Source organism: Mirounga angustirostris, unplaced genomic scaffold, assembly GCF_029215605.1.
Source record: "Mirounga angustirostris isolate CCGP_5_RB_7025 unplaced genomic scaffold, mMirAng1.0.hap1 SCAF_5, whole genome shotgun sequence".
NCBI classification, from domain to species: domain Eukaryota; kingdom Metazoa; phylum Chordata; class Mammalia; order Carnivora; family Phocidae; genus Mirounga; species Mirounga angustirostris.
The window spans coordinates 76,923,264-76,937,274 of NW_026991713.1; the positions used below are offsets into that span (position 1 = coordinate 76,923,264).

General features: G+C 40.3%; 1 protein-coding gene across 4 annotated transcripts in view; it reads left to right on the plus strand.

Annotated features, from left to right (window-relative positions):
* The window catches only part of TMTC1 (transmembrane O-mannosyltransferase targeting cadherins 1), a 267,202-nt gene that overhangs the window by 239,953 nt on the left and 13,238 nt on the right, over positions 1-14,011 (plus strand). For all 4 annotated transcript variants that reach the window (XM_064591454.1, XM_064591452.1, XM_064591453.1 and 1 more), the window contains 5 exons: positions 7,253-7,355; positions 9,617-9,752; positions 10,311-10,455; positions 11,717-11,854; positions 13,218-13,340. In XM_064591454.1, coding sequence (XP_064447524.1) covers positions 7,253-7,355; positions 9,617-9,752; positions 10,311-10,455; positions 11,717-11,854; positions 13,218-13,340 — 645 coding nt within the window. The remainder of the gene's footprint in view (positions 1-7,252; positions 7,356-9,616; positions 9,753-10,310; positions 10,456-11,716; positions 11,855-13,217; positions 13,341-14,011) is intronic.

The window sequence follows — 14,011 nt, forward strand, 5'->3', positions numbered from 1 at the left end:
TCTCCTGACAGTGTTACACACCTGTGGTTGCTCACTTTCATCATACTTTTAGCTTTTCCTTAACAATTCTTGGCATTTCCTCCTTAAGGTGATTATCCTTTGCATGAATTATCACAGGGTAGTGTTGATCATAGTCTGCTGGGTGATAGAACACAATTCAAGATTAAGTAATACCTACCATTTCCTTGGTGAGGAGAAATGCCAAGTTAATTGGTTCATTTTAGTTGGATGAGAAAGAGAATTAGACATCAAATGTTGGCAGCTCATTTCTCCTGAATGTCCCTGCTGAGGACTGATGGGTGGAAGAACTCTTTTGTAAAGAAAATAAAAGCAGAGGAGAGGGTGAAAAAGCAGGCATTTCTGCTCTGTGTTTTGAGCTGCCATGTCTTAAAGAGTTTCTTAGAGAAATCATTGACAGGAGTTTAAACGTCCATTGCTCCTAAACTTCCCAGGTTCGTTGTAGTAAATAAAGGCATTGGGCTAATGGGGAAATACCTTATGGCTTTGTGTGCTCATATCATTGACCAGAATGAAAATACTTCTAGAAAACAATTCAGGTACATGACCATGATGTCAGGGCACTAGGAGAACTTTCCATCCCAACCTCTGTAGGTCCTTCACCACTTTGGAATACCACATCTTACACCTTCTATACAGTAAGTACCTGTTACAGGCCATTCATTAAGTCAGCTATCCACAAAGTGTTGACTGGGGACCCCTGAGGTCCAAGAAGGTCAATGCAGTTTTTATAATACTACTAACAAGTAATTTGCCTTTTTTTTATACTCTCATTCTCTCATGAGTGTACAGCAGTTTTTTAGAGACTACATGATGTATTTACAATTATGAAAAGACCATTAAAATATTCTCCCACTTTCCAATTAAATGTCTGTGTTTCTTCACATACTTCAACTAAAAACATAAAAATGGATTAGCACAGGGACGCCTAGGTGGCTCAGTCAGTTGGGTGTCCAACTCTTGGTTTTAACTCAGGTCCTGGTCTCATGGGTCCTGAGATAGAGCCCTGAGTCAGGCTCCGAGCTCAGCAGGGAGTCCACTTGGGGATTCTCTCCCTCTGCCCCTCTCCCCACTCACTTGGCTTGTGCTCTCCCTCCCTCTGAAATAAATAAATAAATCTTTTAAAAAATAGACTAGCACGAAAGTAGATATGAGAATCTATCTGTCTTCTATTATTAAGCCAAGCATTAAAGAGATTTGTAAAAATATGAAATAATGTCAGTATTCTCACTAGTTTTGTTTTTTTTTTTGCTATGGAAAAATATTTTTTCTATAAATGTATTGTTTGAATTTATAATATTTTAAGTAAACTATAAATATTTTTAAAATTTCTCAGCTTTATGTCTATTGTGGTGAATATTGATAGATATAGCCCACATAAACAAAGCTCTTTGGGGGTCCTCAGTGATTTTTAGAGTACAAAAGGCTCTGAAAACCACGAAGTTTGAGGACTGCTGCATTAAGCTTGTGTCCATTTGTCCTCCTGGTTGCCGCAACTTGAACTACAAGAAGTTTTCCAAACATATCAGTTGGCTCAAGGGAGTAAATTACAGTCGAGTTGCTTTTTCCAAAGATCTGCTCTTCACTTTTCCTTCCCTGAGGTAAAAAGCATGTCATGTTGGGTAATTACAGCATGTAGTAGAGATGTTGACTATGTTTTATCTTTCCCCCATGGCCCATTTTATTTCCACATTCCAGAAAATGCTTGAGCCTTGGAGAGGAAGGAGCCCATGGTTGCAGGCTGCCCATTTTAACCATCGCCCTCAAAAACGATTTCATGCTGAGACCGTGGCTGTGTGTGTATGGTTTCTGGTGTATGAAAGACAGTATTATTTGTCATAGCCATTCTCTGGTCACCACCATTTTTAATTAAAGTTGTCCTATAAATAGCTTATATTCATTTCCTCTGGATCTCACAAGTCAGTAGAGACTAGGAATGATTAGCTTAGGTCAAGACATCTAGCCAGATGAGGTAAATAAAAAAGTGAGTGCTTGAAATAGAGCTTCAGGGATTCAGGACTACTGCTTGTTAAGATAAATGCATTTCCCTTCCAGAGAAGGTGGAATTTATTTTAAATAAACACCTAAAAGGTATTTTTCTCCTGTGGTGGTGGTTCCGTTTCACTTTTTTTTTTTTTTTTTTTAAGATTTTATCTATTTATTTGACAGAGAGAGAGCAAAAGTAGGCAGAGCGGCAGGCAGAGGGTGAGGGAGAAGCAGGCTTCTCACTGAGCAGAGAGCCCGATGTGGGGCTCGATCCCAGGACCCTGGGATAATGACCTGAGCCGAAGGCAGACGCTTAACGACTGAGCCACCCAGGCGCCCCTCACTTTTTAATAAGTAGAGAAAGCTAATCATTTCTTGAAATTTACAGTCCAGTGAAAGGAAAAGACAGATATAGAAGACATTTTTCTTAGAGCCCGAGTCTTGAGACTGCCCTTGGCTTACCAAGGGCACACGGATACCATCCCTTGCTCTTGACACGAATGGTCTTTGAAATCCCATTACTTCTTTGGACTTTGAAAATTGCATTTCTAGGGGAAACCCAGCTCATAAGCCCCCAGTAAGAGAAGCTTTAGATGAAAAAGGTGATCTCTTCGGCTCTTTGAGAGCAACAAGAGGGTGGGAGGGAAAGCAAAATGAAATCAGGTGAAGGAGGAATTGCCCTTGAAAACTCACGTTGACGGTTTTATTTGGCTTCAGCAAGTTAGAATGTGAAGGCATCGGTTTCATTCTTTTCAGGAAAAACACCTTTCAGTTCTCCCACAGTTTAGCTATAAAGTGATGTTTCTAAGATCTAAAGTTGCCACAGATTTTTTTCAAGCACATCTTTATGTTCTGCAGCTGCTGGAGTTAATGGCAACCAGCATTCTCGGGCATTTGGATCATGACAGGTGTAGAGACTTCATCTCGCCCCAGGTCTGGGCGTCACTCCTGGCTGTCCCAAGTACCTTGTGCTTCTCCCCCCATGACACTGTCACAGTACATTGTGATGTCGTCCTCCTGTCTGGATCCCACTCAACTGTCATGGCAGGATTGTGTCTGTCTTGTTCACTCTTCTGTCTCCCCTGTAGACTTGGCAAGTGTATGGTGCTCACGAAATATTTGTGGAGGGAACAGATGGATATCCAAAAGTATAATCGTTTCTTTTGATGCCAGAGACACCATTATTTCCAGAAATCCTGCTTTTATTCAGGGCTTATTCAGTTCCGTCTGTCCACTAAAAACCTAAATTCTGTTCTCTGTCCCCATGTAGCTATGAGATGTGGGGCAAGTCTCTTAGCAACTTTGTGCCCAAGTTTCTTTATTAGTTAAAAATGGTGGCAAATTAGTGTCTATTTATATTTAAGTTATTTATATATTTTTATTTATTTATAAATATAAATTAATATTCTTTCCAGCTCTAATATTCTTTTATTTCCTCTGCTGAAAATCTCATCCATTGTATTTTTAATAATTGGGTGACTTTTTTTAAGTTTTGATCTTACCATGACTATGTTAGTACGTTTTAAAAGTACCATGTAGCTTAGAAAATTTGATCCCTTTTTTTTAAAGATTTTATTTATTTATTCATAAGAGACAGAGAGAGAGGCAGGCTCCCCGCTGAGCAGGGAGCCCGATGCGGGACTCGATCCCAGGACCCTGGGATCATGACCTGAGCCAAAGGCAGACGCTTAACCATCTGAGCCACCCAGGCACCCGAAAATTTGATCCCTTTAAGACAAAGGTGGCATTAGGGTCAAACAGTAACACTAGTTGAACGGTAACACAGGAAACTTGAGATTTTTAGGAGCTGATCACCCAGGTTTGGATTAGCCAGGGTATTCTTTTTCTGGTTGCCTCTAGGATATTAGGTGTTTAATGACCTCTGTTTCAGAAGATGGTTAAGAAAAGTTAAAAGGAAAAACACCTGGGTTAGTTAACTATTTCTCATTTAAAGCTAAGTGAAGGGGCACCTGGGTGGCTCAGTCGTTAAGCGTCTGCCTTCAGCTCAGGTCATGATCCCAGGGTCCTGGGATCGAGCCCTGCATCGGGCTCCCTGCTTGGTGGGAAGCCTGCTTCTCCCTCTCCCACTCCCCCTGCTTGTGTTCCCTCTCTCGCTGTCTGTGTCAAATAAATAAAATCTTTTAAAAAATAAATAATGCTAAGTAAAGAGCTTTTGTAAGAAAGGAACTTGAGACTCTTGGCCACTTGGACAGGGCCACGACACCTGATATGGTCACAGGAACAACTCTAGTACACCTGAGCTCAAGAGCAGCTGTACTTAACCTTTTTAAAACACTGCTCTTGGGTGCCTGGGTGGCTCAGTCGGTTAAGCACCTGCCTTCGGCTCAAGTCATGATCCCTGAGTCCCAGGATCAAGTCCCACATCGGGCTCCCTGCTCGGCGGGGAGTCTGCTTCTCCCTCTGACTCTACTCCCTCTTGTGCTCCCTCTCTCTCTCTCAAATAAATAAATAAATAAAATCTAAAAAAAATAAAACACTGCTCTCGTTGGGTTATATACATTTGTTAGTTCACTCGTCTTTGAGCTCCTGAAATAGAGGTATTTTGGTCTTCTTCTCCATGTTTTTGATATCTGTCTCCCAGTGATAGAGGTAGTAATGCTACCCACTAACTAGTGATCATTTAAGACTATGGCTAACGTGACAAAGAGCTATGTGCAAAGCATTGTTCTACGTGCTTCACGTATTTTGATCCATTTAATACAACAACCCTATGAGATAGGTACTACTGTTATCCTATTTTACAACGGGCATGTAGAGAAGTAAGTAAGGTCACATAGTAAATGTTGGGACTGGGATTCCAATCCACGTAGTCACACACTGACAGCCCAATGCTTAATCACTATGCCATACTTTTTATAAGCATCGCAGTAAACATGTCCTGAGTGAATGAATAAATGAGTAAGTATGCAGTGGTATTTGGTAGCTATTAATATGAGTGGAGTCTTGTAAATTTGTGTTCTGCCTATCTCTAAACACAGACAAATTTGTCAGTCCTTCAATGGATGATATTTTCATAAAGTTTTTCTTCTCTTTAATAGGTTAAAAGACAATTTTGAGATTTTCATTCATCTTTAATTTTTCTAAGTTAGACAATTTGTTGTTTGGTGATCAAAAATACATATACTTTTGTTTCAGAGGTACAGATCTGAGATTCAACTCATGTTAAGGAAAAAAAAAAGAAGAAGAAGAAGGTAGCGGGAGGGGAAGAATGAAGCGGGGGAAATCGGAGGGGTAGACGAACCATGAGAGACGATGGACTCTGAAAAACAAACAGGGTTCTAGAGGGGAGGGGGGGTGGGAGGATGGGTTAGCCTGGTGGTGGGTATTGAGGAGGGCACATTCTGCATGGAGCACTGGGTGTTATGCACAAACAATGAATCATGGAACACTTCATCTAAAACTAATGTTGTAATGTATGGGGATTAACATAAGAATAAAAAAATGAAAAAAAAATACATATACTTTTTTAAAAAATACATACGCTTTTTAGAAACATGAATCTCCATTTTTGCTGGACTATGGATTTGTAATTCAAATAAGTGAAATTTGCCAAATTCAAACCATACCTTGTTTCCTAAATGGTACTTAAATGTGTGAATTCAAAGAGATGGCTGTAGGTGTGCTTGGGAGGCTCAGTCGGTTAAGTGTCCAGCTCTTGGTTTCAGCTCAGGGCATGATCTCAGGGTTGTAGGATCAAGCCCTGAATCAGGCTCTGCACTCGGTGCGGAGTCTGCTTGAAAATTTTCTCTCTCCGCTCCTCCCCCACTTACGCTTGCATGCGTGTGCACTTTCTCGCTGTCTCTCAAATAAATAAACAAATCTTTATAGAGATGGCAGTGGTCATTCCACTTTACCTTTCTGGTGTCTTTACCTTTCTAGGTCAAATCAAATGAAGCCTCCTTGGCTTATTGCACAACCTAAGTGCATTTTAATTCACAAGCCAAAGGTGTCATATCTGACAAAATCGATGCTGTACATTCCCTTTGTGTGTGTCTGGTTGAATGCTTAGTAGTGGTAAATGCAATAAAATTATGGACAATGCCCGCACTCAGAGCATATTAAAGGAAAAGTTGCGATGTGCTTTATGCCCAATCATTTCTTTTTACCTGACCTTCCCAGCAGTACCAGAAAACTATGAAACTGTTTACTTGTGAGTAATTGTTAGAACCTGGGTAGCTTTGATTCATTGAGTAGGTTTTACCTTCTATATTGTGAAAGAAAGTGTAACCTTATGAAAAATGTACCTAAAAGCTAGTTCAGAATTACTAGTGTGCTAAAGCCAATCTTTTTTTTTTTTTTTTAAGATTTTATTTATTTATTTGACAGAGAGAGACACAGTGAGAGAGGGAACACAAGCAGGGGGAGTGGGGGAGGGAAAAGCAGGCTCCTGGCAGAGCAGGGAACCCGATGCGGGGCTCCATCCCAGGACCCTGGGATCATGACCTGAGCCGAAGGCAGATGCTTAATGACTGAGCCACTCAGGCGCCCCCTAAAACCAATCTTTAGCAGAAGAGCAGGACAATTAGGAAATGACCTTTTGAAGATGTGGCAGTTGATCTGGGTCTTGCCACAATAGTAGGAGTTGGAGGTCCGCCTTTGGAGAGACATATATTCCTGTTGGAGGGTATGGCTCTGAGATGGAAAACACAGGTTGAATAAAAGAAGGAGCAAACAGTTGGGTGGGCTCTAGAAATATTATTTGTCAAGGTAATCCCTCCCGTAAAGGGCATCAGTCTCCTCCTTTTCTCAAAAACCTGCCAAATAAACCATGCAGTGTGTGTAAAGAGAGTGTTAGCTATGCCAAGCGCAGATGTAACACAGATGTCCCAGGCCTCCCTGGCTCCCAGTCAGATTGTCACCTCTGAAGATACTCCTCTATGGATGTGTCTTATCACTCATTTTCACACAGAGAGTTACTGGGGTGGAGGGCATCCCATTCAAACAACCATTTGAGGCTTTTTCCAGTTGTAGGGCAAATCCTTCCAGATGTCCCTTCTTAGTAAACATCTGCTTATTTGCCCTAAAGGAACTAAATATGAATGGCTATGAACTGTAGGAATTTCTGCCATTAGCACTGACTTTAATTCAAAGTATGTAGTGTTTGATCTTGGTGCCTATTGCATAGTAGATGCTCAGGAAATTGGTTTTTACTTTTCCTATTCTATTGTTCAGTTTATTGTCGTTGTTTTTAACTTTCTCATTTATTTTCCTTTGTTCTCTTTTAAAGGAGAGATTTAAGGAGGCTGAGGAGATATACCAGGCTGGAATAAAGAACTGTCCAGACAGCTCAGACTTACACAACAACTATGGGGTTTTCTTAGTTGATACTGGTGAGTGAAATTGAAGAGAACCTGTTCCATTGAGATGAGATAATACTATCCACCAAGTAAAATGGCAGCTACCCAAATGATGTCTCAGAAAGTAACATTCAGTGGGCTTGGCAGGAAACACACCATTGACCATCACATTGTATGGTGGGGCTGTCATTTCTCTAAGTCTTCAAGCTCAGCTCAGTAAAATCCACCCAGTTCGTATAGCACTAAGGAAAACTCTCCAGATATCAGGATGCTTGCTGATTTAACAAGTAGCAGGCCTTTGAGTGTCATTTAGACAAGTCCATAAATCTATGATGATGAAACAGTCCTCGGCCATGATGCAGGGCTTGCCTCTGAATCTAGTTACCAGCAGATGGCAAATACTTCTTTATGTCTGATTAAAAAAAAGCCTCCAGAATTGTTCCATCATTCTTTACTTGATGTACATTACAGAAACTATATTATTAAAATTGATAGAGTACTCTTATATGAGAGGGGCTAATAAATAAAATATACTTACTCCATCTTATTTAATGTAAAACTTTACTGGGCAGGGATTCTTTTTTCTTTATGATTTGTGTCCCATCTACTGTTGGCATTCTATGAATACTTATAAAGAATCAAAAGGTAGTTGAATTTAATGCAAAAGCACCATTCTGTTCTCGATGACTTTTAGACTGTCTGGCTTGTGATAAAATTCTGTTTTAATTATTTTGTAAATGTGAATGCTCAAAGGGGTTTTTATTTTCTAGCATATCTGAAACTTTTCTGTTTTATAGAATGTAAATTTACATTCCGAAACTCCTAAGAAATGCCCCTTATTTTTGCATGTAAAATTGTTTTCTAGTGCCACCTGCTGGTTTATTAGCAACACACTAATACATGAGGTGCCATAAAGATCTAAAAACTGGAAGAGACCCCCTGTTGGTCTAGTCTTCCCTCTTCCTTCTACTTCAACAACAAACAATGCTACTCCCCTAAAAATCTCACTGGCCACCCTGTATATCTTCCCACCACTCCCTTTGTATTCATGTATTTTATACTGGTGGAAATTCTCCCTAGTACCAGTGACCTGTACATAGATCTATACAGACATAAAATCTATTTTGGTGCAGACATGCATTCAGAGAAGGTGTCTGCAGGTCATAAATATTCCATTTCATCTAGAACTTCAGACTGTTCTACAGTTCAGCCACTTAGATATAATTTCACTAGGAAGCTTCTTTGGGGATCTCATCAGATGCTTGATTCTACTTCTGGTCTTCATCCTCAGTTGCCCTGGGATTTTTGTCAGGTCTCTTAAGTGCGCTTTGCACTTTAGTGTCTATAGCTCTAAAGTAATACTTTTATTTATTTTTTAATAGCTCTTAAATCCCAAAACACAGCTAAAAGGTATCAAAAGGCAGCTAAATAGGGGCCCCTGGGTGGCCCAGTCAGTTAAGCGGCCGACTCTTGATTTCGGCTCAGGTCATGGTATCAGGGTCCTGAGATCGAGCCCCACATTGGGCTCCATGCTCAGCACAGAGTCTGCTTCTCCCTCTCCCTCTGCTCTTCACCCCCCCCCACCCGACAAGCTCGCTCTCTCTCTCATAAATAAATAAATCTTTTTTAAAAGGTAGCTAAATAGTATCAAAAATACCTGTAAAGATCATTTAATTAAAATATCTTAAGATGTATAATGCATTGGACAAATGCAAGGTGGCATTACTATTATTTTTTAAAGTTCCATTACATAAATACCATTTAACAAAAATGTATGATTTTAAAAAAAGATTTTCAAGATCTAGCTGATACATGCTTCTTTAAAGCAGTGCCTCAGTTATGTTGCAGTAGAGTAATTGAGACCAACCCTTAGAAATTGTTTCAGGACAGTTTTCTTTCTATAACAGCCTATTCTATATTTTCGTATAATGAAAAGTAACAGTATCTTGTATAAATAACAATCACTGATGATCTCAAAACATAATATTAGCTAGGGCAATTGCCAGAAAACACTTTGGCTAAAATGCTATACATAATAAAAGAAATAGATTTTAGTTTTTATTGCTTTTTTATTATTCATTTCCTTGGAAGTGGGAACGAATAGTAAAATGGTCCAAGGTTACACAGTGGCAAGGAGATGAAGCCAGAATGCAAGCTCATTTACAAACTGAATAATTGATGGTATGACTCAGTGATATGAAGAAGAATGATATACATCAGAAGAGAAATTGAAGAGCCTCGTGTATTGTATAATTAAAGCATGCTCTGGTCTCACCAACCATCCCTGGTTACAGGCTCTCCAGAGAAGGCAGTGGCCCATTACCAACAGGCCATCACACTCAGCCCAAGTCATCACGTGGCCATGGTGAATCTGGGGAGGCTCTACAGGTCCTTGGGAGACAACAGTGTGGCTGAAGAATGGTACAAACGGTAAAGCTCCTTTTCTTCACTTTGTAAGTTGCCCAAAGACCTTAATAGTCACCCTTCCAATTTTTATGTAATCGGAACAGACATGCTCTTAGAATATTAACCAGTTTTGCCAATTCAGGTAATACAGATTCTCCCCTCCAAAGAATAATACCAAACACTAAATGGTATCCTAAGGAATGGCTTGAAAAAGTCCTGCTGGTTAGAACATGGTGCTAAGCCAAGGTTGGAATTGTTTTCTGAGGCTGTAGACTACAGCCCAAACTTCAAATAGTAGTTTTGAAAATGGATGCGGGGGACAGACTGTGCATGCATGGGAAGCAGCCTATCACCATCAATGGAAAAGATCCTTGGAGCTCAGTTTCCATATTGATAGGTCACTCTAGACATTCTTGTAGTCAGAGGGTGGCATCGGGATCTTTTTAAAAACATTCTTCTTGATTATAAAAACAGACCGTGTTGGAGCAGAGTCTCAAACCACAGACTGGCCTCTCTAAACCTGCGTTTCGAGCTTTCAAAATGTACCTATGAGAATTTCAGTTCACCTTTCTCAAAACTCAGGGCCCTGCAGGTGGCACGCAAAGCTGAGCTGTTATCACCTCTGGGAGCGCTCTATTATAACACGGGCCGCTATGACGAGGCCCTGCAGGTTTACCGGGAAGCTGCAGCACTTCAGCCTTCTCAAAGGGAGCTCCGCCTGGCCCTGGTGAGTGCGTTGGCTAAGGAAAATGAGGCAGGACGTGCAGTGTGCAGTGCAGGGAGCTGGGTCACAAGCCTCAGAATTGCAACTAGAGCACTACGATAGATCCATTTTCTGAGTATCCGTATAACCAGGGTGGGAGCCATTCACCAAAGACATAGACACGAAAAAACTTTTAAGTTTGTGGTTTGAAATAATTTCAAACTTACAAAAATTTGCAGGAATACTAAATAGCTCCCATATCCCCTTTCACCCAGATCCATCCATTTTTAGAATTTTGATGAATTTATTTATCATGGATGTATATGTACATATGTGCATATTTATGTATGTGTGCAAATGTGTATTATTAATACATTTATTTTTTCATGAGCCATGTAAAAGTTATAGCTCTCATGCCCTTTATTTCATTTTTTTTAAAAGATTTTATTTATTTATTTGACAGAGAGAGAGAGCACAAGCAGGGGGAGAAGCACCTTCCCACTGAGCAGGGAGCCCAATATGAGGCTCGATCCCAGGACCCCAGGATTATGACCTGAGTGGAAGGCAGACGCTTAACTGACTGAGCCACCCAGGCGCCCTGCCCTTTATTTCTAAATACTTCAGCATACAAGGACGTTCTCTAACATAACTATAGTATGGTTCTCAAGTTTAAGAAATTAATAATCAGCGATATTTTTAGTTTCAATTTTTGGAAGTTTGCATTTTTGCTACTCTTCTTTAGATCTGCAATAAATCAAACTTGTTATCTTGTTTTAAACACAGCATCCTGTTGAAACCATAAGAAATCATTTCTTTCCCAACCACAACCAGTGATGCGTATTAAGGAGGGCACGTATTGCATGGAGCACTGGGTGTTATACGCAAACAACGAATCATGGCACATTGCATCAAAAACTAATGATGTACTGTGTGGTGACTAACATAATAAAACAAAATTTTTTAAAAAATCATTTGTTTTTTTAAAAAAACAATCATTTGTTTTTGAAATATTTAGTCAACTTTTTAAAAAAGTCACAAGTCATTTCGTTGATATCTTTGGTGTCCCTGCTATTCACACGCAATGCATGCACATACCTAAAGAAATAAACAGAAACAAACAACAAAAATTTAAACCTATAAACTCTGGGAATTCTGCTCCCTCTGAGTTGCAAATAGACGTTAAGCATTTTTTTCTGGAGTGTTTCTGGAAAGCCTCTATTCAGAGATGCTTTATATGATGAGGTGATAACAGTGTCTCCTAAGCCAATTCAGTGTGCTTTTGCAGGCTCAGGTTTTGGCTGTGATGGGTCAGACAAAAGAAGCTGAGAAGATGACCAACCACATTGTGTCAGAAGAGACCGGATGCCTTGAATGCTACCGCCTGTTGTCAGCAATCTACAGCAAGCAGGAGCACCACGACAAGGTGGAGAGCACACTGGAGTTGTTTGGATTCACAGGGGGAAAGTGGGGTGCGCCCGAATGATTCCTCAGTCTGCGCATTTACACAGCTGAGCAGTCTTGAATATCATCCATTGGCATAGCCTATCTTACAGATGCTTTTCACAGATATCTCCTTAACTGTAATATGTCCCCTTGAAATAATACTTTCTTGGCTCATCCTTGGTCTAAAGATTTTATGTGACAGTATCTCAATTTGTTTTCACCTAACTAGATAAAGACTGACATTTGTATGCTTTACCATTTTCCATGTTCCTTCAAATACATTATTTATGGAATCCTTATAACAGTCTTTATACAGGTCAGTGATCCTGTTTTGCAACTATTATTGTTTATCTCCATTTGAAAAGTCATATAGCCAGTAAATCTATGAACTGACTCAACAAAATACTTATTGAATGCCTGCTATATGCCAGGCACTGTTGTAGGTACCAGGAATAAAGTGGTATAAGAAAAACAAAAAAAATCACCTTTGTCTCAAGGAGTTTATAGAAGAAGAGGAAACCAAGATTAAATAAGCAATCACAAAACAAGTGTAGAATTATAGCTGTGCTCAGTGATGTCATGAAGAGTGACATGGTCCTAACAAGCATATAATCAAGGACCTGAGTGATCTGGGAGGTTAGTTTCCCTGCGGAGTGATATGAAGGTGAATGTTGAATGATAAATAGGAGTGATTAGATGAAGGGGGGCAGTGAAAAGCATTCCAGGCAGGATAAAGTACGTGCAAAGGTCCTGTGGCAGCAGCAAGTAGCAAGTCTGAGGAATGGGCATGAAGGGAGCGTGGCACTGTGTAAGGTAATGGCCACAGAGGTTGCAGGAGACAACACACCACAGGGCTTGGGACCAGGGCAAAGGTTTTGTTTGTTATCCTTGGGGGAGCTTTGGGGTTTTAAGGAGAAGAGCGACATGGTGAGATTTGTGCTGTGAAGGGATCTCTGGCTGCAGGGGCTGGGACAGTGGGTGCTGGGAGCAGAGTGGGCACCAGGGACCTAAGGGGAGGCTGTGTTTGGAGTGGTCCAGATGGACCCAGGCAGGGCAAAACACCTAACCCCAGATCTTGTTTTCTTTTATCTTTATCACTGACCTCCCTGTGGACTGGTCAGGGACATGTCATTGTCACAATATAAATGGAAACCCTGGAGTATAGGAAAATTATTTTGTCAGGGCCACATTATTTCTCAATGAGAACATCAGAGAGAATGAAGAATGTGTTTTGATGGTCATTTCCACACCAGCTAATACATAAGGACAAAAGGTATAAATTTTATCATTTAAGTTAGTTTTTCTTCATCTCATCTACATTTGGTCTTTCAAACCTGTTGCAGGCACTCGATGCTATAGACAAGGCTCTCCAGCTGAAACCAAAGGACCCAAAAGTCATATCTGAACTTTTTTTCACAAAAGGAAACCAACTAAGAGAGCAGAATCTTCTGGATAAAGCTTTTGAGGTATAAACACTTAATTATATTATTAAATTAAGGGACTAAAATTCGTACTCTCAATCTTTACTGAAGCACATACAGTAAAATTTAAGATCACTGGCATATTTGTGGAGTGAACTTTCTCATTAATGGCCATGATGTTATACATTTAATTTTTATAATTGACTATTTTTTAACTATTCAGAGTTCTGCAGTACCTCTGCATTATTTTCTGAATTATCACCTTTAACTTGATGTTTGAAACAATTCCCTCAAACTAGTTTCTATTCTCTGCCTCTCTCACTCTCTCTGTTGGCTGGCAGTAACCCTCTAGTCCATCTGGACTAGTGTCTGAATAGCTTTGGCATTTCCACACATCCTTATAACACCCTTCCACCCACCCCCCAATTCTTCACAGATTCCCTCTCATCTATTAACACATAGCCTTTGTTCTCCTCCCTCTGGAAGCCCATCTGGACCGTACTTTCTCCCAGTGCCCTTGTTTCCTGTGGACTTTTACAACATTTACTGTCTCTTCAAGTCATTTGAAAGTATCATATATTGCATTGTATTGTTAGGCCTCTTTTTCCTCTCGCCCTGTCCTCTCCTCCTCCCCCTACTCCCACCCCCACTTCTCTGTGCCCAATGCCTGCTCCCCAGTTAGATTGGACTTCTCCTTGTAAAAAGAGACAGCTTCC